At 45.6% G+C, this 20,804-nt stretch overlaps 1 protein-coding gene across 1 annotated transcript in view; it reads right to left on the bottom strand.

The window, feature by feature from the left end:
• Nucleotides 1-426: 426 nt before the first annotated feature.
• The window catches only part of LOC311325383 (uncharacterized protein), a gene marked incomplete at its 5' end in the record, with an annotated part of 34,215 nt that continues 13,837 nt past the window's right edge, over nt 427-20,804 (bottom strand). The window contains 5 exons of the mRNA XM_084458074.1: nt 427-2,134; nt 2,654-2,724; nt 2,911-3,169; nt 10,329-10,526; nt 15,572-15,769. Of these exons, the coding sequence (XP_084314200.1) occupies nt 728-2,134; nt 2,654-2,724; nt 2,911-3,169; nt 10,329-10,526; nt 15,572-15,769 (2,133 nt within the window). The 3' untranslated portion in view covers nt 427-727. The remainder of the gene's footprint in view (nt 2,135-2,653; nt 2,725-2,910; nt 3,170-10,328; nt 10,527-15,571; nt 15,770-20,804) is intronic.

The following is a 20,804-nucleotide window of genomic DNA, read 5'->3' as shown; positions in this document are numbered from 1 at the left end:
ATAACTTGTGTGTGTGTGTGTGTGTGACTAATGGTATTATGAAATTACAACACAAATTACAAATCTTACAGAGACTCTTTTCAAGGATTTCTTATTTGCTTTGCTCAGATTTGGTCACGATTTGTTCTGCCTCCATCCAACAGGTTCAGATCATCATCTATATGATAGCAAAACCTCCAAAGCTTTTATTTTAAAAAGAGACACATATCTACTTTTCTTTTCATTGGTTTTATCAATACCAATCCTTCACAATGGCTTGTATGAGATGATAAAGTATACAGACAAAAGATTGTAAAGATGTAACCTTTGATAAATAAGTTAGGCCTGGTCATCAGAACAGCATACTACCAGCACTGACATCCTTCCACTCCACAAAAGGCAGAGTGTTTAACATCTTTGATTTTGTCGATATTGTTTTTCCTCGAAATCTCACACTGCAGTACATGATAAACTCAAGTATCCACAGCAGGTGCAATGTTTAAAGCATGTATAAGGCTTACAAAATCAATCTTCTCTTAAAAACCAAACATATCAGTACACTTCAGCCCAGGTTAGTAAGCACTACCACTCACACCTAGAAACGTGTTTCTAACACAGAAACAAACAATTCTAAACCACACATGGTCCATGTCCCTAGTAAGAGTCAGTATCAGTTACAGCTACAGTTCAATTGTGTCTAAGTCCATTTCAGACATGACATAGCTACAGTTCCATCTCTAGTTCAATTTCAGACGTAGTAACACTTGTGATCCTTCAGGTTTCTAAGGTAGGAGAAGCTCTTGCCACACTTGTCACACATGAAGAGCTTTTCTCCGGTGTGGATCTGCTGATGGGCCTTCAGACTGTTTCCCTGGTTGAAACTACGTCCACACAGCTCACAGCTGAACGGCTTCTCTCCCGTGTGGATGCGCTGGTGTCGGTTCAGGTTGCCCGTGTTGCTGAAACACTTCCCACACGTGTCACAACTGAAGGGCTTCTCGCCGGTGTGAACGGTCTGGTGGGTCTTCAGACTGCTCTGCTGTGTGAACATCCTGCCGCAGATGTCGCAGGTGAACGGCCTCTCGCCGGTGTGCGTCTTCAGGTGCGTCTTCAGGTAGCTGGAGGACTTGAAGGCCTTGCCGCACAGGCCGCAGAGGTGGGGCTTCTCCACCGTGTGCTGCTGCTGGTGCGAGCGCAGGTGGGCCAGCGAAGCCAGGGAGCTGTTGCACACCGAGCACGTGCAGGGCATCTCCGCCACGTGGGACTGCAGGTGAGTCCTGAGGGAGCTGACGCAGGCTAACCCCGCTCCGCACGCCACGCAGGTGAAGGGCTTCTCGCCGGAGTGGGAGCGCTGGTGCATTTTTAGGGCGCTCCGCTGGATGAAGCTCTTTCCGCACGTGTCGCAATTGAAGGGCCTCTCGCCGGTGTGGATCCTCTGGTGGGCCTTCAGGGTGTCCGCCTGGTTGAAACTCTTCCCGCACGTCTGGCAGCTGAACGGCTTCTCGCCGGTGTGGATCCGCTGGTGCCGGTGCAGGTTCCCAGGAATGCTGAACTGCTTGCCGCAGACCTCGCAGTCGTAGGCCCGCTCCCCGGTGTGGACGATCTGGTGCATCTTGAGGCCGTGGGCGCGGTTGAAGCTCTTGCCGCACTCGTCGCAGCGGAAGGGCCGGAGCCCCGCGTGGAGCCTCTGGTGGTTCCTCAGCAGCTGTTTGAGGGTGAAGCCCTTCCCGCACACCTCACAGGTGTGCGGCCGCTCGTTAGTGTGAAGGAGCATGTGGGAGTCCAGGCTGCGTTTGAAGGAGAAGCCCCTCCCACACTGTGGACAAACGAAGGGCTTTTCGGCCGCCGCGTGGACCGCCTGGTGGGCCTTGAGCTGGATCAGCTTGCTGAAGGTCTTCCTGCAGTGCTTGCAGCTCAGCTGAGGCTGATTCTCTTTTCTGGGACGGCCCCGACGAGCTCCGGGGACCCTGGGTTTGGACAGTGTCCTGGCCTTGGTTGAGTCCCCCTGGCCCCCTGGGGACCCTACTTGGTAGTCTGGGGCGCTTTTATCCTGATCCTCTGGAAAGAGCCCTTCATCTGAGCTGGTGTGGTCCATGTAAGCCTCAAGACCATCCTCTGTGATGATGACTCTCTGGATTTTGTCATCCAAAGAGTGCTGGGATGGAAGGAGAGAGGGAAGGAGAGAGGGAGGGAGGGAGGGGAAGAGAGGAGTGAGAAAGGGAGTTGATGAGAAAGAGACAGAGAGGGAGATAAAAACGCAGGTTTCCTTGACATCTGTTGTAACAGGTGTAACTAGGGCTGGGTATCGAGTCGAATTTCAAGAATCGATTCGATTCCGATTAACAAGGTTCAGAATTGATTATCACGATTCGATTCGATTCAATATTGATTCGGTTAGTGTTACTAAAACCTGTTGGTATTTTTAAGCTGTAACCTTAATTACATGACTGCCAAGTTATGCAACATATCAATACTAGGGCTGGGTATCGATACTGATTTCCAAAAATGAATGAATGAATGAATCATTGAATGAATTAATGAACTATTCATTCCTTCATTTATTCATTCATTCATTAAATAAAAGATCGATTTTGGGATTCATGAATCTGAAAAATTATTTTTTAAACCCAGCCCTAGGTGTAACCTCTGAATTTTACTGCAGTGGGACACACACCTCATAAGTTCTTCCTTTCCACAGGTGGATGATGGGGGATCGTTTCACTTCTGAATCACCTGCAGTGAGGACTGAAAAAAGACCAAAACGAAATCATTAAAAAAAAACACAGTGTCTAAGCAGAGGTAGGGTCCGTGGGTCATTTCAGAACAAGGCCTGAGGGATGGATGCCTCAAACAGAGGTTTGAAATGATACCCTGGTTTCAATTGTACTTAGTGTGTCGCACTAAAAACACAATGTTGCAGACAGACCCTACCTCTCTGTGTCTGGTCACTGATCTTGACATTGTCTCCGCAGCTGCTGTTCTCCGACGTGCCCTCCCTCCCCCCGCTGCCCTCTAGGACGCTGCGTAGCTCCGTCTCTGCGGACTCCAGCCTCGTCCTCAGCTCTTCCTTGTCCGCTTCGCTCTGAGAGGCCTCCACACGCAACACGGCAGAGCAATCCTGGAACAGCTGGCAGATCTTCTCCACCGCTTCCCTGGCCAACTGCTCCATAAAGGAGGCCAGCTGTGTCACCTGGAGGAGTGGGGAAACAGGGGGGTCATGGGAGCTGTTCCCGGGATGATAGGCATATTACTTAATGGGCTTTTTTTTTTCTTTTTTTTTTTAAAGGCTCCCTTTCATTTTGTAAACAAAAACATAATACAGCCTTCACACTGCTGACAGCTTTAGGACAATTGCTACATTAGCTATAGACCTTGAACAGATAGACAGGCCAAGATGGCGTCTCGTGGGGGGATGTAGGGAGACCCAAAGCTTCACCACTGCTCTACTAAATCGATAGGCTATATGCAATCAAACATATTCGTCGAGACGATCATAGTAGCTACACATTTCAACATCTGTCTAAGGTAGCATTGCTCCATTAGCGTTATCAATCTATTTCTATGAAGTCGACATTACATCACCTGGTGGGATCACCAAGTAGCCTAAACAAAATATTTCACCAGACAGTAACGTTAATATGTGCTGCAACAACGTTATTCGCCATCACGTCATACTGTAGGCTACCTTGGCATTTGTTTTGCTTGTGTATTCATCTGTCGTTGCCACTTGTTCAAACCCTGAGACACCATAACCGTCCAAAACTTTGCTCATTTTTGTGACACTGGCGTTAACCATTATCTCCAAAATAGAGCGAACCTGTTCCTGTAAAATGGACATATTTGTCAAAGGTTACATCCACTCGTACAGCAAACTAGGCTACTATACGAAGCTATCGTAGTGTTGTCGACTGAACCGAAATGACTCGAAACATGACATCACACCACGAGTTTATTCTTCCGGATCGTGTATTTCAAAATAAAAGGCACAATATCATCACGTGCACCAAAAATATAATCTCGTTCACAAATGGGCTATATGCACAACTCCAGTACTTCCTGAAATTAGACATGCTTCTCCATTTCCTGTCTTACACTATTGGATGAAATGATTATTCAGATGTGCCTGATCATTGTGCTGCAGTCAGGTACACCTGATTAATCACGTCATCCAATAGTGTAGGACAGGAAATAGAGAAGCGTGTCTAATTTCAGGAAGTAGGCTACTGGAGTTGTGCATATCATAGTGCATATAGCCTAATGAATGCTTTCTCCCACGCTGACCAGACAGGTGCAGTTCTCACTTCCAGCTGTAAGGTCAAACCAATTTTCTTCGGTGCAAATTCAAAAGTGGAAGACCCTCAACCTGAAACAACTCGTCTGGGCATCTTACCTCTTTAGTGGGTCGTTTAACGTTTGGAAAACCCTCCTGAGCGCAGGATAATTCATTGCACTATCCCTCGCTTGAATCATTCTATACGTAGCTACCCTGCTAATTTCTGCAAGAGCCGCTTAGATATACGGGCAATATTGAAGTTGCTTGAAATGTCTCGCTTAGTGAAGAGATTCTTTGGAAAGTAAGCCCGGATTCGTCTTCTAGTTTAGTGTCCCAGTGACTTTGATTCACACTTTGATTCGGTCAACGAAGTAGGTTTCTGTTAGTTTGAGCTTCTACTATACGGCATGTTTCCTGTCATACCGATCTTTCGAAATAAAAGTCAGTTAGTGCTCAGTGCCATACACTAGAATCCAGACGCTTTTCAAGATATCTTTGTCACATGTAACGAGCGTATATCTGCCTCTATAGAGTCACAGTGAAAAGCTGCTGCCGACTCCGAGATTATGCTCAATAGCATATAGACTAGCCTAGGCATACTCAATTTACAAATTAACCAAATTTACAAATTATATTATAATAATGTATTGTCAAAAATACAAGATATTGATAACAAATATAGCACGTATCAGTCAAAACAAAATCAAGCATGAAAACGGATGTATAGTCTGATGGCTGCTGGTACAAAGGAATGTCTAAACCGCTCTGTATTGCACCTGGGTGGGATGAGCCTGTGGCTGAAGGTGCTCCACATCTGCCACAGCTCACCATAGATGGGATGGGAGGGGTTGTCTAGGATAGACTTCAGTTTGTCCCTCATCCTTCTCTCTGCCATAGACTCCAGGCTGTCCAGTTGTTGCCCCACAAAGCCAAGCCAGCCCTCCTCACCAGCTTGTTCAACTTGTTTGACTCCCTCGACTTAATGCTGTCTCCCCAGCAGGCGACAGCAAAGAACAGTGTGCTGGCTACGACAGACTGGTAGAACATCCTCAGTAGCCTGCTACACACATCGAAGGACCTGAGCCTCCTGAGCAACCGTCTGCTCTGTCCTTTCCTGTAGGGCCTCAGTGTTGTCAGTCCAGTCCAGTTTGTCATTCAAGTGCATGCAGGAACTTGTATGAATCCACCATCTCAACCCCCCCCCCTTGATGGTGATGTGGGTTGGAGGCCTCCTGTTCTTTCTGAAGCCCATCACCAGTTTCTTGGTCTTGCTGATGTTGAGTTGGAGTTTGTTCTCAGACCATTCAACGAATCTGGTGAAATTTGGAAATCTACATAACTTTTGAACTAGACACCGTATAGGCCACAAATGACTGCATTTTTCTGTGTAATTTTGACATGAAGAATTGATTGAGATTGTTATTGTCATGATTTTAACAAGTTTAGTATTAAAACTCGAAAAAAAAGTCTAGAATTTACAGGAAGTAGTAAGCAAGAAAGCCTATTCATGTTTTATCATTTCACTTTTACCAATTTGGTTTATTCTGGAAATCCCACAGTATGAGTTATTCTATATCTGTATCTGTGGAGTCAGGACTATCAGCGGCTCTACATATATTTCAGGATTTGGTGCATTCCTGAGAATAATCACTTTGGATCTAAAATAAACAGTTTAAAAAATATGACTTTCCCCCCAAACTCTCAACTTGGCACAACTTAACCCCGATGAGGGGTAGGTTGTGCCACAGGAGAGGATAAGTGGGGGTAAATTGTGCCATTAATTATGTTGAAGTAATACTTAACATTTTCACATCATATAAAATACTATATCGAAGCAAGACCAATTCAATACCAAATTACTTATTATAGATTTTATTGAAAGATACATTTATCAATGTAAACATTTTAATATAGGCTACAGTACAATAGAGATCGACTCAGGGTTGGAACTTCCCAGACTTTTGTAGAGTTGTGTGTACATACTTGATTTGCATGTCCTGTTCTCTCTATTCTCCATCTATCACATTGCAGATCTTCATGTCCCTTGCCACTGGCTATTGACTTCTGATTCTGCACCTCTCCCACTGTTGTATTGCAAGTCACATGACGCCATGGGGGGCAATTTTTTCGTTTGGCATAAATTACCCCACCTCCACCTCCTTAGGCCTTTTGGCATATATTACCCCACCTCCACCATTGCGCTGTGGATTTCAATAATATGCAAATAATTTGTTATTAAATTAATTATGACTACAAATTATTCAAAGAAATTCTGAGCCTATTAAAGATGCTTCCAAAGTATGGTGGAAACTGATGGAGATCTGTTTACTGAAGAGGCAGCAAAATCTTTATTCAACACACAAAGCTCAATGGTGATGAAAGAATCATGTATTTTCTCATCTGCCATAGCCTTTCCCCCTTAAACTGAACATTTCAGCAGTTTATTTGACTGTTTTTTTCTGAGCTCTGCAGCCTGTCTAACTTTTGGGGATGAAGCAAAACATTAATGATATAAATAATTGATCAAAAATAGAAAATCCATCTTGGAAAAATGTATGGGGAAAGCTGAAAACTTACTTGTTTGGTCTCAAGTGAATCTCCAGGTCAGAATGTCCTCCAACTCCCTCATCTGGGAGGTGTCCACCGCTGCCCTCTCACTGCAGCACGCAAACACACTGGCATGGACACCACTGCACTGCTCTTGCATAGCCAGACCTATCTCCACACTTTGGTTATGCTGTGGCAAGCTGGAGAAAGGTCGGGCTGGACTCATTACCATTCGGGGACAGGGGGAACAAAACGCTGTATTTCTTTAAACCTATCACAATCGTCTTCGGCGAGCGGTTGCTAGGTTGTTGTTGTTTTACATAGGCTACAAAAGATTTCGCCACCACTGATTGGGCAGTAATAAACAAATGGCAAGGCTTATCCCCAAAATCTACATCCATTGAGTTAAGACTACCACTGCACCACAACTGCACATATGGCTTTTTTCGGCCCCTGGGTCAAGTGTTTTTTTTTTTCTTCCCTCTGGAATATGTAGGGGTCCATCCCCCATTGCTCTCTCTAAAGTGCATTGTGTTGCTTCTGTAAATGCACTACACAAATAAAGTTTGATATGATAAAGCTGGAAAATACAATTAATGACAAAAACAACGAGGTTAACAGCTGTGACTTCAGTTGTTGTGACCTGTCCTGTGCTTACCTTAAGGCTGTGTGCACACTGCGGATATTTTATGTAGCGGATAAGTTACCCAGAGCAGATTTTGTGTTGAAAAAGAGATGCGGTTCAAGCGAAGTGTATTTCGTTTCCATAACAACATTCTTGACTCTACCCAAGTTCGATACATGGTACTGTACCTTACGTTTTATCTTGTAACCAACCGTTACATTATTTAGTTGCACTTCGCAACTTTTTGGCTTTTATTGTCATGTCAAAAAATAGAAAGATTGCTCTGGCTGTAGCCTCCCAGTTGGCACACGACCGACATTCAACATTGAAATGTAGTTGGTGTCAGTCGTCGTTTCAACCTTGAAACAATATTGAATGCTCAATGGTTGAAAAAGGTTGATAAAATACTTAGAAATCAACGTTGAAATTATGTTGAAGATCTGTACGTTGATGTACAACAACGTCAACATGATGTCTTCAACCTATAGCCCTACTAACACAATCAGGTTGCAGCAATGTTGCAGAGGTTTCGTAGTCAGGATTTATAGACCTAAATCTCAGCTATCAACTTTTGTTCGAAGCTGATATGACCCTGTGGAGGCTCCCCTGAATTTTCATGGTCACTATTGGAGTTGAGTGTTAAACTAATTTGTGTTGTCAGACCACCGTCTTATTTCGACGTTCCACCCAGTTACTAACTTATGTAAATTGGCATTAATATTTCAATAGACTCGATCAAATTTGTAGTAGCTCATCTCTGACTAGGCTACATCTGGCAAATATAACACTGCTAATTCTTTCATGGTTTTCGTGAGCTGGTTGAGTAAGAAGACTGAGCCTGACTATTCGTGAGCTGTGTAACCCCCCCTCCCTTTGGCTACGCCTATCTCGGAAAACGTCTGCAATGGAAACTTGTTCAGACTCAATAATGAAGTGAAACGAAATGGCAATTCAGTCTGAGTGTCAGGCTAATTAAATATCCGTTTAGCTGGCTTGTCATGCACAATTGTACAATTGCAGTGATTTGGTTTTAAAAGCTGATGTATAATGCTGACCAGATGTACACTCCAAGAACTACCCCCTGTTGACCACTCACTCATCAGTTGCCTGTTATCATTCCTCTTTCTGAAGTGTTAATTTGTCTCCTCAGGTTGGATCCTGCTCATGCAGGGGCAAGGGTCTCCAGTTAGACTGGAATGCCCCACATCTCCAGCTAACCAGAAGCCCATACCCACCCCTGCTACAGACCCCCCAGTGCTCCCACTACACCCAAGCCTGAGACCACCACCCCCAAGCCTGAGACCACCACCCCCAAGCCTGCGACCACCACCCCGAAGCTGTGGAACAGCCTGCCGCCACAAATTTGGTCCGCCCAGACCCTAGACATGTTTAAATCACAGCTAAAGACTCACCTGTTTTCACTGGCTTTCTAAGGCTAGTTAAGCCATACATCCCTGGCCCTTGTTTGACTGTGTTGTTTTTAAATGGTGCATTGTTTGTATGTATTGTCTTTTTATTTTATTTATACTGTAAAGCACTTTGGTGCAACTTCGGTTGATTTTAAATGTGCTATATAAATAAAGTTGACATTGACCTTGACCTATCTAGCCCTAACTCTAAATCTTTTTTTCACTCAGTTCAGTTCACTGAGCACAGCCGTGGGAGCGGTTCTTATTAGCGCGTCAGGATACAACGGAGACCCAAACACAGGCCGAGAATGTTCACAGACTTTATTCTCAAATTAAATGAACATCCAAAACATACATGTAACAACAAGCCCACATTGAGCAAACACAAAAATCACCTGTGGTATTGGATGATGACATATGTGGACATGCTGAAGAGGGACACTGGCTACAGTGCTGATGAACTGAAGATGCTGGACCGCGATATGTGGTAAGTTGTCATCTCAAGAGCCTGAGTTGTCACCGTGGCCTCGACATGAGGTTGGTAGGTAGGAAGGTAGATAGGTGAGTGGGTGGCTAAATCGGTGTTGGTGGATTGGTAATCGAGGGGTTATTTGTTATGTCTTGTGTCTCTTCCGTGGCTAGGGTTGGGTGGAACTGGAGTCTGGCTCCTCAGACCTTTCCTGAGGGGCTCAAACGTTGGCCCCACCTGTCTGTCAGAGAGGGCTGGCTGGTCCCGGTCACTTGAGGATGGTGGTTTGGCAGATGGTGCTGCCATCTTCAAAAGAGAATCCGAGCTGGAAGCGGCCTTTCCAGGAAAGACTCCTTCCCACTGATCGCGAAAGCGCCTCCGATGGAGAGCCAGCTTCAGGTCCTGCTTCCACTGGTCGTCAGGCGATTGTGGAACCTTCATCTCAGATTTTCCCTTTGAACCTTCACTCTTGTGAGTAGAGGCAGATGTGCGGACACCACTAGACGTCATGCCGGTGGACAGGTGGGTAGACTTTATCGAGGCGGGGCCGTTTCCCCGTGGTGGTTTGGAAAAAAGGGCTGTGCCAGCCGCCCTCTGCATCAGACAGTCCGAGGTAGTAGTGGCCTTTCCTGGAAATACTCTTTCCCAGTGATCGCGAAAGCGCCTCCGACGGATTGCCAGCTCCAGGTCCTGCTTCCACTGGGAGTCAGGCGATTGTGGGCGAACCTTCATCTCAGATTGTCCCTTTGGACGTTCACCCTTGTGCGCAGAGGCAGATGCGCCGACACCACTAGATGACACGGCGGTGGAGAGGTGGGTCGATGTTATCGGGGCGCGGTCGTGTCGTCGTGGTGGTTTGGAAGAAGGGTCTGTTTCAGCCGCCTTCTGCACTAGACAGTTTGAGCAGGAATCGGCCTTTCCATGAAAAACTCCTTCCCACTTCTTGCGAAAGAGCCTCCTACCAAGCTTGCAGTCAGCCTCAGGTGACGGTGGAGCGTTCTTCTCAGGTTTTCCCTTTGACCCGACCTGACGTTTAGAGGACGACTCGCCGACACCACCAGACGCCATGGGGCTGTTCCCTCGACTGAACCGAGACCTGGCAGAGACCATGTCGTCTTCACAGTCGTCCCCCGGGTCACAGGGATGATAGTGTGAGCTGCTGGAGTGTGAGCTGCCTTCAGATCGGCTGTCCATCTCCAGCAGCGCTTCCACACGGCCGAAGCACTTGTCGCATGTGGTCACATCAATGTCACACCGTTCCCTTTTGAGAGAATGAAATACAAACTAAGATGACTTGATTACTTCGATAGATTTAAATATTAGGGCTGTCAATTTAACATGTTAATTAGATTAAATAATTATACAAAATTAATACACAAAAATGAACGGAAAGGTCTGTTGAAATATCTTCATTTGGGGGCTTCTGCCAGCAACAAAAATGACATAGGATCAATTTGTGATTAACTGTGATTAATTAATTACAGATAATGTAATTAATTACAGTAATTTTTTAATCATTTGACAGCCCTAATAATATATAATCGAAATGCATCATATTAAGCCACTCATTATACACATAACACACACACACACACACATATCTCTCTCTCTCTCACTCACACACACACAAACATTGTTTTGGATGCACTGAAAAAAAAACATAATAAACTTACCGAGCAATGTTTAAAGAGATTCCATCCTAATTTAGAAAGAAAAGACAAGATGGCTGGTGAGGTTATACAGGCTTCACAAAGACAGAACAACATCTGGAATCGTTTGAATTGTGAATTATTAAATTACAATGAAACTTTGATTACTAACCTCTGTGTATCCTTGATGCTTTCTCCACAGATCTAGTATCCAATTTACTATCACGACCAGGGAGAGCACAAACAGAAGTCCCAAGCAGAGCCGTGTTGCATCAAGGCCCTGGAACAGGCTTGTTGGCACATCACCGACTAACTGTGGTTGAATTATCACCCTCTCTCGGCTTCTAAAAGCATTCTTAGTCTCACTATATAACATATTCTTAATTCGTCAAAGCCATGTCTTTGACAACATGTTCAGACTGCAAACACCACAGCACTGACACTTGTCCACTTGTCAAAGCTTTATATACCCTGCCGTTGCTACGTGTATGTTACGTCATAGTGCGAACACCCATATCACAGACCGGATATTCCAGTGACGGTTCAAGCTAGCCTAGTATGACCATCCCATGGATGACCATCCCGATCTAGCGAGGCTTCGCTCCGCAATATCGGTCTGGCCTTCGCCCCATAGAGAGCGATTATGTGGGCGGGGCTACTTGACTTGACAGACAAACACCTTCAGCCAATAAGCATTCAGCAAACTTTTGCCAAATCCAGTCGGAAGAACGGCAAAAACGTCTTTTCCACCGATAAACTCCACTAGTGCATACTCTTGTTCTTGTTTAAGTGTTGTGGTTAAGTCTATTTCTGCAATAACTGCACTTATAGCTGTATTTATTCTTCTAACGTTAACGTTACCACTCTTTGCTTCGGGAGCCGCCATGTTTGTTTAGCGAGCGGCAGGGACACGAACCAATCAGGGGCTGCTTTCCACTGTGGGGGCGGGACAGCAGTTAAAACGCAGTCCCTAATTGGCCCGGTATGGTCTGGATTTTGGGATATTCGCTCTGGAGGAGGCGAAAGCCTACGGAAGAGCATTAGGGCCAACAACTGAGTTTATTATTTTTTAAGCTTCTGAGTTTAAAGCCAGAATTTCTGATTTCCAAAAATCGTTTACATGTGCGGCCAGACAGCTCAAGTTTGGATACATTTAGTTGCTGTATGTATCAGTATCTGCTCTGCTGTTTTAGCTAATGTTTGGTAATGTAACGAATAACGTTACAGCTAAAACTTACGAACTATTTGCTAGCCAGCTAGCTAACTGATTTAGCAGGGTGAGTGGGAGACCTCCAACTGACACTCAGATCCGACTTGAGAAGATAACTTTACGCTGCCCGTTTTGTGTTCTCTGCAGGTAGATGGGCAAAAGCTTCACTTTCTAGGCTAACGGTAAAGCTAGGCTAACGCAAGCTTCTTGTCTTTGAAATCGAGTTTAACATGTTTTTGAAAGATTTTTCACGGTGCCCACCCACATCCATTGTATGACCAAAACGGTGGTAGAACAATTATCAGACTTTGTCAAAGGTGCTAGTTTTGTCAACTTTTTGATCTGAACCATTGTTACCATGGATGTATTAATAGAACCACAGTTGATCATCCAGGATCACACCCCTGATTCCTCGCTGTCCAAGTTGGCGTCACCACGGTATCGTCAGTCAGTAAAATGGTGATGGACAGGTCTCGATGCCTAGGCTACCTTCCCCCGGGAAGAACAGTCAGGTTGAGCTTCAAGGTGTGTCGCCATCCACTCCGAGATGTCAGCCAAACACGCAGCAATGCTTATTGTTGTTTCTGCCTCATATGCTAGTAGGCATTAAGAGGGTAAGTAAGCAATACAGTAAGTAAACCATACCCCCAGGGAAACTCACCTTTTAGTGCTGCTGTCCCTGATGGACCAGCTCTATGCTGCTGTTTCTCAGTAACCATGGAGATGGCATGGTTGTCTAGGAGGATAGTACCTGACTGGTTGCTTGACTCCAGATACACACAACCTAGACTAACCACAAGCTGCCTGAGAAAACAGTGTGTGGCCATGGATTAGGTGTACATCACACAGAATCAACCAGATATCTCACAATTCCCAGGTAGAGGAGCACATGGCTGTAACCTATTCAATAATGTTAGATCAAGTTTCATGAAAGGATTTGAGATATCAAACGGGTTCATATCCTTATCGGTGTCTGATGTTCTGTCGCCACCTGGTGGAGATTTAGAGGCTGCTAGAAGTATGAATTCAGGCGTTTCGTAGTCAGGATTTATAGACCTAAATCTCAGCTATCAACTTTTGTTCGAAGCTGATATGACCCTGTGGAGGCTCCCCTGAATTTTCATGGTCACTATTGGAGTTGAGTGTTAAACTAATTTGTGTTGTCAGACCACCGTCTTATTTCGACGTTCCACCCAGTTACTAACTTATGTAAATTGGCATTAATATTTCAATAGACTCGATCAAATTTGTAGTAGCTCATCTCTGACTAGGCTACATCTGGCAAATATAACACTGCTAATTCTTTCATGGTTTTCGTGAGCTGGTTGAGTAAGAAGACTGAGCCTGACTATTCGTGAGCTGTGTAACCCCCCCTCCCTTTGGCTACGCCTATCTCGGAAAACGTCTGCAATGGAAACTTGTTCAGACTCAATAATGAAGTGAAACGAAATGGCAATTCAGTCTGAGTGTCAGGCTAATTAAATATCCGTTTAGCTGGCTTGTCATGCACAATTGTACAATTGCAGTGATTTGGTTTTAAAAGCTGATGTATAATGCTGACCAGATGTACACTCCAAGAACTACCCCCTGTTGACCACTCACTCATCAGTTGCCTGTTATCATTCCTCTTTCTGAAGTGTTAATTTGTCTCCTCAGGTTGGATCCTGCTCATGCAGGGGCAAGGGTCTCCAGTTAGACTGGAATGCCCCACATCTCCAGCTAACCAGAAGCCCATACCCACCCCTGCTACAGACCCCCCAGTGCTCCCACTACACCCAAGCCTGAGACCACCACCCCCAAGCCTGAGACCACCACCCCCAAGCCTGCGACCACCACCCCGAAGCTGTGGAACAGCCTGCCGCCACAAATTTGGTCCGCCCAGACCCTAGACATGTTTAAATCACAGCTAAAGACTCACCTGTTTTCACTGGCTTTCTAAGGCTAGTTAAGCCATACATCCCTGGCCCTTGTTTGACTGTGTTGTTTTTAAATGGTGCATTGTTTGTATGTATTGTCTTTTTATTTTATTTATACTGTAAAGCACTTTGGTGCAACTTCGGTTGATTTTAAATGTGCTATATAAATAAAGTTGACATTGACCTTGACCTATCTAGCCCTAACTCTAAATCTTTTTTTCACTCAGTTCAGTTCACTGAGCACAGCCGTGGGAGCGGTTCTTATTAGCGCGTCAGGATACAACGGAGACCCAAACACAGGCCGAGAATGTTCACAGACTTTATTCTCAAATTAAATGAACATCCAAAACATACATGTAACAACAAGCCCACATTGAGCAAACACAAAAATCACCTGTGGTATTGGATGATGACATATGTGGACATGCTGAAGAGGGACACTGGCTACAGTGCTGATGAACTGAAGATGCTGGACCGCGATATGTGGTAAGTTGTCATCTCAAGAGCCTGAGTTGTCACCGTGGCCTCGACATGAGGTTGGTAGGTAGGAAGGTAGATAGGTGAGTGGGTGGCTAAATCGGTGTTGGTGGATTGGTAATCGAGGGGTTATTTGTTATGTCTTGTGTCTCTTCCGTGGCTAGGGTTGGGTGGAACTGGAGTCTGGCTCCTCAGACCGTTCCTGAGGGGCTCAAACGTTGGCCCCACCTGTCTGTCAGAGAGGGCTGGCTGGTCCCGGTCACTTGAGGATGGTGGTTTGGCAGATGGTGCTGCCATCTTCAAAAGAGAATCCGAGCTGGAAGCGGCCTTTCCAGGAAAGACTCCTTCCCACTGATCGCGAAAGCGCCTCCGATGGAGAGCCAGCTTCAGGTCCTGCTTCCACTGGTCGTCAGGCGATTGTGGAACCTTCATCTCAGATTTTCCCTTTGAACCTTCACTCTTGTGAGTAGAGGCAGATGTGCGGACACCACTAGACGTCATGCCGGTGGACAGGTGGGTAGACTTTATCGAGGCGGGGCCGTTTCCCCGTGGTGGTTTGGAAAAAAGGGCTGTGCCAGCCGCCCTCTGCATCAGACAGTCCGAGGTAGTAGTGGCCTTTCCTGGAAATACTCTTTCCCAGTGATCGCGAAAGCGCCTCCGACGGATTGCCAGCTCCAGGTCCTGCTTCCACTGGGAGTCAGGCGATTGTGGGCGAACCTTCATCTCAGATTGTCCCTTTGGACGTTCACCCTTGTGCGCAGAGGCAGATGCGCCGACACCACTAGATGACACGGCGGTGGAGAGGTGGGTCGATGTTATCGGGGCGCGGTCGTGTCGTCGTGGTGGTTTGGAAGAAGGGTCTGTTTCAGCCGCCTTCTGCACTAGACAGTTTGAGCAGGAATCGGCCTTTCCATGAAAAACTCCTTCCCACTTCTTGCGAAAGAGCCTCCTACCAAGCTTGCAGTCAGCCTCAGGTGACGGTGGAGCGTTCTTCTCAGGTTTTCCCTTTGACCCGACCTGACGTTTAGAGGACGACTCGCCGACACCACCAGACGCCATGGGGCTGTTCCCTCGACTGAACCGAGACCTGGCAGAGACCATGTCGTCTTCACAGTCGTCCCCCGGGTCACAGGGATGATAGTGTGAGCTGCTGGAGTGTGAGCTGCCTTCAGATCGGCTGTCCATCTCCAGCAGCGCTTCCACACGGCCGAAGCACTTGTCGCATGTGGTCACATCAATGTCACACCGTTCCCTTTTGAGAGAATGAAATACAAACTAAGATGACTTGATTACTTCGATAGATTTAAATATTAGGGCTGTCAATTTAACATGTTAATTAGATTAAATAATTATACAAAATTAATACACAAAAATGAACGGAAAGGTCTGTTGAAATATCTTCATTTGGGGGCTTCTGCCAGCAACAAAAATGACATAGGATCAATTTGTGATTAACTGTGATTAATTAATTACAGATAATGTAATTAATTACAGTAATTTTTTAATCATTTGACAGCCCTAATAATATATAATCGAAATGCATCATATTAAGCCACTCATTATACACATAACACACACACACACACATATCTCTCTCTCTCTCTCTCACTCACACACAAACATTGTTTTGGATGCACTGAAAAAAAAACATAATAAACTTACCGATCAATGTTTAAACAGATTCCATCCTAATTTAGAAAGAAAAGACAAGATGGCTGGTGAGGTTATACAGGCTTCACAAAGACAGAACAACATCTGGAATCGTTTGAATTGTGAATTATTAAATTACAATGAAACTTTGATTACTAACCTCCGTGTATCCTTGATGCTTTCTCCACAGATCTAGTATCCAATTTACTATCACGACCAGGGAGAGCACAAACAGAAGTCCCAAGCAGAGCCGTGTTGCATCAAGGCCCTGGAACAGGCTTGTTGGCACATCACCGACTAACTGTGGTTGAATTATCACCCTCTCTCGGCTTCTAAAAGTATTCTTAGTCTCACTATATAACATATTCTTAATTCGTCAAAGCCATGTCTTTGACAACATGTTCAGACTGCAAACACCACAGCACTGACACTTGTCCACTTGTCAATGCTTTATATACCCTGCCGTTGCTACGTGTATGTTACGTCATAGTGCGAACACCCATGTCACAGACCGGATATTCCAGTGACGGTTCAAGCTAGCCTAGTATGACCATCCCATGGATGACCATCCCGATCTAGCGAGGCTTCGCTCCGCAATATCGGTCTGGCCTTCGCCCCATAGAGAGCGATTATGTGGGCGGGGCTACTTGCCTTGACAGACAAACACCTTCAGCCAATAAGCGTTCAGTAAACTTTTGCCAAATCCAGTCGGAAGAACGGCAAAAACGTATTTTCCACCGATAAACTCCACTAGTGCATACTCTTGTTCTTGTTTAAGTGTTGTGGTTAAGTCTATTTCTGCAATAACTGCACTTATAGCTGTGTTTATTCTTCTAACGTTAACGTTACCACTCTTTGCTTCTGGAGCCGCCATGTTTGTTTAGCGAGCGGCAGGGACACGAACCAATCAGGGGCTGCTTTCCACTGTGGGGGCGGGACAGCAGTTAAAACGCAGTCCCTAATTGGCCCGGTATGGTCTGGATTTTGGGATATTCGCTCTGGAGGAGGCGAAAGCCTACGGAAGAGCATTAGGGCCAACAACTGAGTTTATTATTTTTTAAGCTTCTGAGTTTAAAGTCAGAATTTCTGATTTCCAAAAATCGTTTACATGTGCGGCCAGACAGCTCAAGTTTGGATACATTTAGTTGCTGTATGTATCAGTATCTGCTCTGCTGTTTTAGCTAATGGTAATGTAACAAATAACGTTACAGCTAAAACTTACGAACTATTTGCTAGCCAGCTAGCTAACTGATTTAGCAGGGTGAGTGGGAGACCTCCAACTGACACTCAGATCCGACTTGAGAAGATAACTTTATGCTGCCCGTTTTGTGTTCTCTGCAGGTAGATGGGTAAAAGCTTCACTTTCTAGGCTAACGGTAAAGCTAGGCTAACGCGAGCTTCTTGTCTTTGAAATCGAGAGTTTAACATGTTTTTGAAAGATTTTTCACGGTGCCCACCCACATCCATTGTATGACCAAAACGGTGGTAGAACAATTATCAGACTTTCTCAAAAGTGCTAGTTTTGTCAACTTTTTGATCTGAACCATTGTTACCATGGATGTATTAATAGAACCACAGTTGATCATCCAGGATCACACCCCTGATTCCTCGCTGTCCAAGTTGGCGTCACCACGGTATCGTCAATCATTAAAATGGTGATGGACAGGTCTCGATGCCTAGGCTACCTTCCCCCGGGAAGAACAGTCAGGTTGAGCTTCAAGGTGTGTCGCCATCCACTCCGAGATGTCAGCCAAACACGCAGCAATGCTTATTGTTGTTTCTGCCTCATATGCTAGTAGGCATTAAGAGGGTAAGTAAGCAATACAGTAAGTAAACCATACCCCCAGGGAAACTCACCTTTTAGTGCTGCTGTCCCTGATGGACCAGCTCTATGCTGCTGTTTCTCAGTAACCATGGAGATGGCATGGATGTCTAGGAGGATAGTACCTGACTGGTTGCTTGACTCCAGATACACACAACACAGACTGACCACAAGCTGCCTGAGAAAACTGTGTGTGGCCATGGAGTAGGTGTACATCACACAGAATCAACCAGATATCTCACAATTCCCAGGTAGAGGAGCACATGGCTGTAACCTATTCAATAATGTTAGATCAAGTTTCATGAAAGGATTTGAGATATCAAACGGGTTCATATCCTTATCGGTGTCTGATGTTCTGTCGCCACCTGGTGGAGATTTAGAGGCTGCTAGAAGTATGAATTCAGGCATTTCGTAGTCAGGATTTATCAAGCCCCCAGGATTCGAAATCTAAAGTGAAGGCCTATTGAACCGCGCCATCTTGGCTAGATTTGTAGTCATTTGGCTATTTCCGGTGACTTTTGTACTTGCGCAGTTGTGCTTTTCTGTCCGACGCGCGTCCAAGAAAAAGTTCACCTTTATGTGAAATATAGACGCATGTTCTCGGCTCTCCCCGCTTTGATTTAGCAATGAAAACCGGCTTGCATATTAACCTGTTTTTGTCAATTATATCCATTGGAGAATTTTTTCATCCAGGCATCTTAGTTTTAACAGGTTAAATATAACTGAACATGTTTTGTTTGCTAGTAGATGGTATTCATTCCGTTCGTTATTGCAGCCAGGCTAAATTCCTCCAGGGAGCCAGTGACCGGCGAGTTGAAGAGCTTCACTCCCCGCCAGCAGGAGCTTTGGCCGCTGCTACCGCATCTCGGATAACCCGCTGAGTTCGTGGCTGCTATTTCACATTCGCCCTTGATCAATCCCAATACCGATCCATGGTAATGTAGCCCTAAAAATCGAGTAGCTTACTCTCCGAGTCTCCTGGGGCGTTGAAGGGAATTATACAGGGCTACAAATGGTTACGGTTAAACACCCAGTCCTTTATTAATGGATACGGCAGATACGGCAGTCCTACAACATAGCCAAAACGCTCAGACCTGAGAACACGTTCTTCTCCCCGTCTAACAGGTGTGTACCCCCAATACAAGTCCCCAGGGGGTCTCTCTACTGTAGGAACTAACATATCCAGAAGGGGAATAAGTGTGGATGTAACTCTATCCAAAATAATAAAATACAAACTCACAAAATAATAAAAATACAAATGTACTAAATAATCAATGATAGACAACACTACCAAATAATGAAATACAATAATTATCTAGGGTTACAGTCTTCCCCGGCTACAAAAAGAAACGTCCTCGTTTCAGGAACCATTAGTTGTAGAGAGTTGTACTCAAAGCCACAGAGAAAATAAATAAATACACAAGACTGAAACAAGGTTAATGATCCAGGTAGTGCAGTACGCAGGAAACAAACATATAACATAACTCTAATTGACCACAAACACCATCACCACCTAAACCCCATAAACATGAGCAAAACTGAATGAAGAAAATGTATCATGAAAATACAGAAAAGGCATGTATGGGAAAAACAGACCCGTAATGTGGAGGACATATGAACAGTCCAGACAGTTATCACCCATTAAGTAACAAAATCCCTGAACCTGGAGGGTGTCCTCACCACACGACCACCCCGGGTAGCTCTAGACAGCACAGGGGCAGGGGGGGGCACCTCGGCACAATCAGAAAATCCCGGGGACAGAGAGGGGCAAGGACCGGGATTAGAGACAGGCTCCGGCAAAGGCTGAGGTTGGGCAGCCAGGTGTGGATGTGCAATCCCGTGGGCAGGAGTAGGCTGTCTCCCAGTCCTGGTAGGCACGTAAGGGGGGGTTGGAGGGCAACAGGGCAAAGCTCCTGATAATGCAGTGAGGGGAAGTAAGCTAGGGGCTTCAGCGCTATTACGATCAACCTGCGCCAGTGACTGGGGAGAGTCGGCAGGTAAGTCAGATAGTGAGCCTTTGTACGTCTTCAGGCGATTGTGGTGAACAACCCACTTTCGTGACTGAGCCCTGCTTGGGTCTGTGATCTCATACGTCACACCTGGACTATCGTCCTTGTCCATCCTCCTCAGAATCTTAAACGGTCCTTTCCATCTGGGGGCAAGCTTGTTCTGTCTTTGAGCTGGATCATCCAGGAGCACCAGATCACCTTCCTTGTGTGGATGAAACACCATCTTTTTGTCATACTGGTGCTTCTGGTACAGTTTAGATGCAGTGGACTGTGCAGCAGCTTCCTTGAAAGCATGAGACAGACGCGTGCTCAGGTCACTGGCATAAGCTGCCGGCGTGCCTGGTGTAGAGCATGTTATAGCAGGACCACAGTTCAGGAGGATGTCTACTGGTAAGTTGGGCTCTCTCCCATGAGCCAGGAAGAAGGGCGAGAACCCGGTACTGGAGTGGATACTGGAGTTGTAGGCTAGTTCCACTTGAGGCAGGTATTTGTCCCATTCACCACCACTCTGATACATGTACTTCGCAAGTTGGTCCTTCAAGGTTCTGTTCAGTCTTTCGACCATGCCATCCGATTGTGCGTGATACGGCGAGGTGCGCGTCTTTTCGATGCCAAGTAAGGTGCACAGCTGTTTGATCAAGTCAGACTCGAACTGTCTACCCTGGTCAGTATGGATGGATTCAGGAATGCCGTGTTGCCGGATGTAATGTTCAAAGATGCGCTGTGCGACCGTAGTGGCTCGCTGATCAGGTAGAGGGTAGAGATTGAC

Source organism: Borostomias antarcticus, assembly GCF_949987555.1.
Source record: "Borostomias antarcticus genome assembly, chromosome: 1".
Lineage (NCBI taxonomy): Eukaryota > Metazoa > Chordata > Actinopteri > Stomiiformes > Stomiidae > Borostomias > Borostomias antarcticus.
This window is presented reverse-complemented; position numbering and strand designations above follow the sequence as displayed.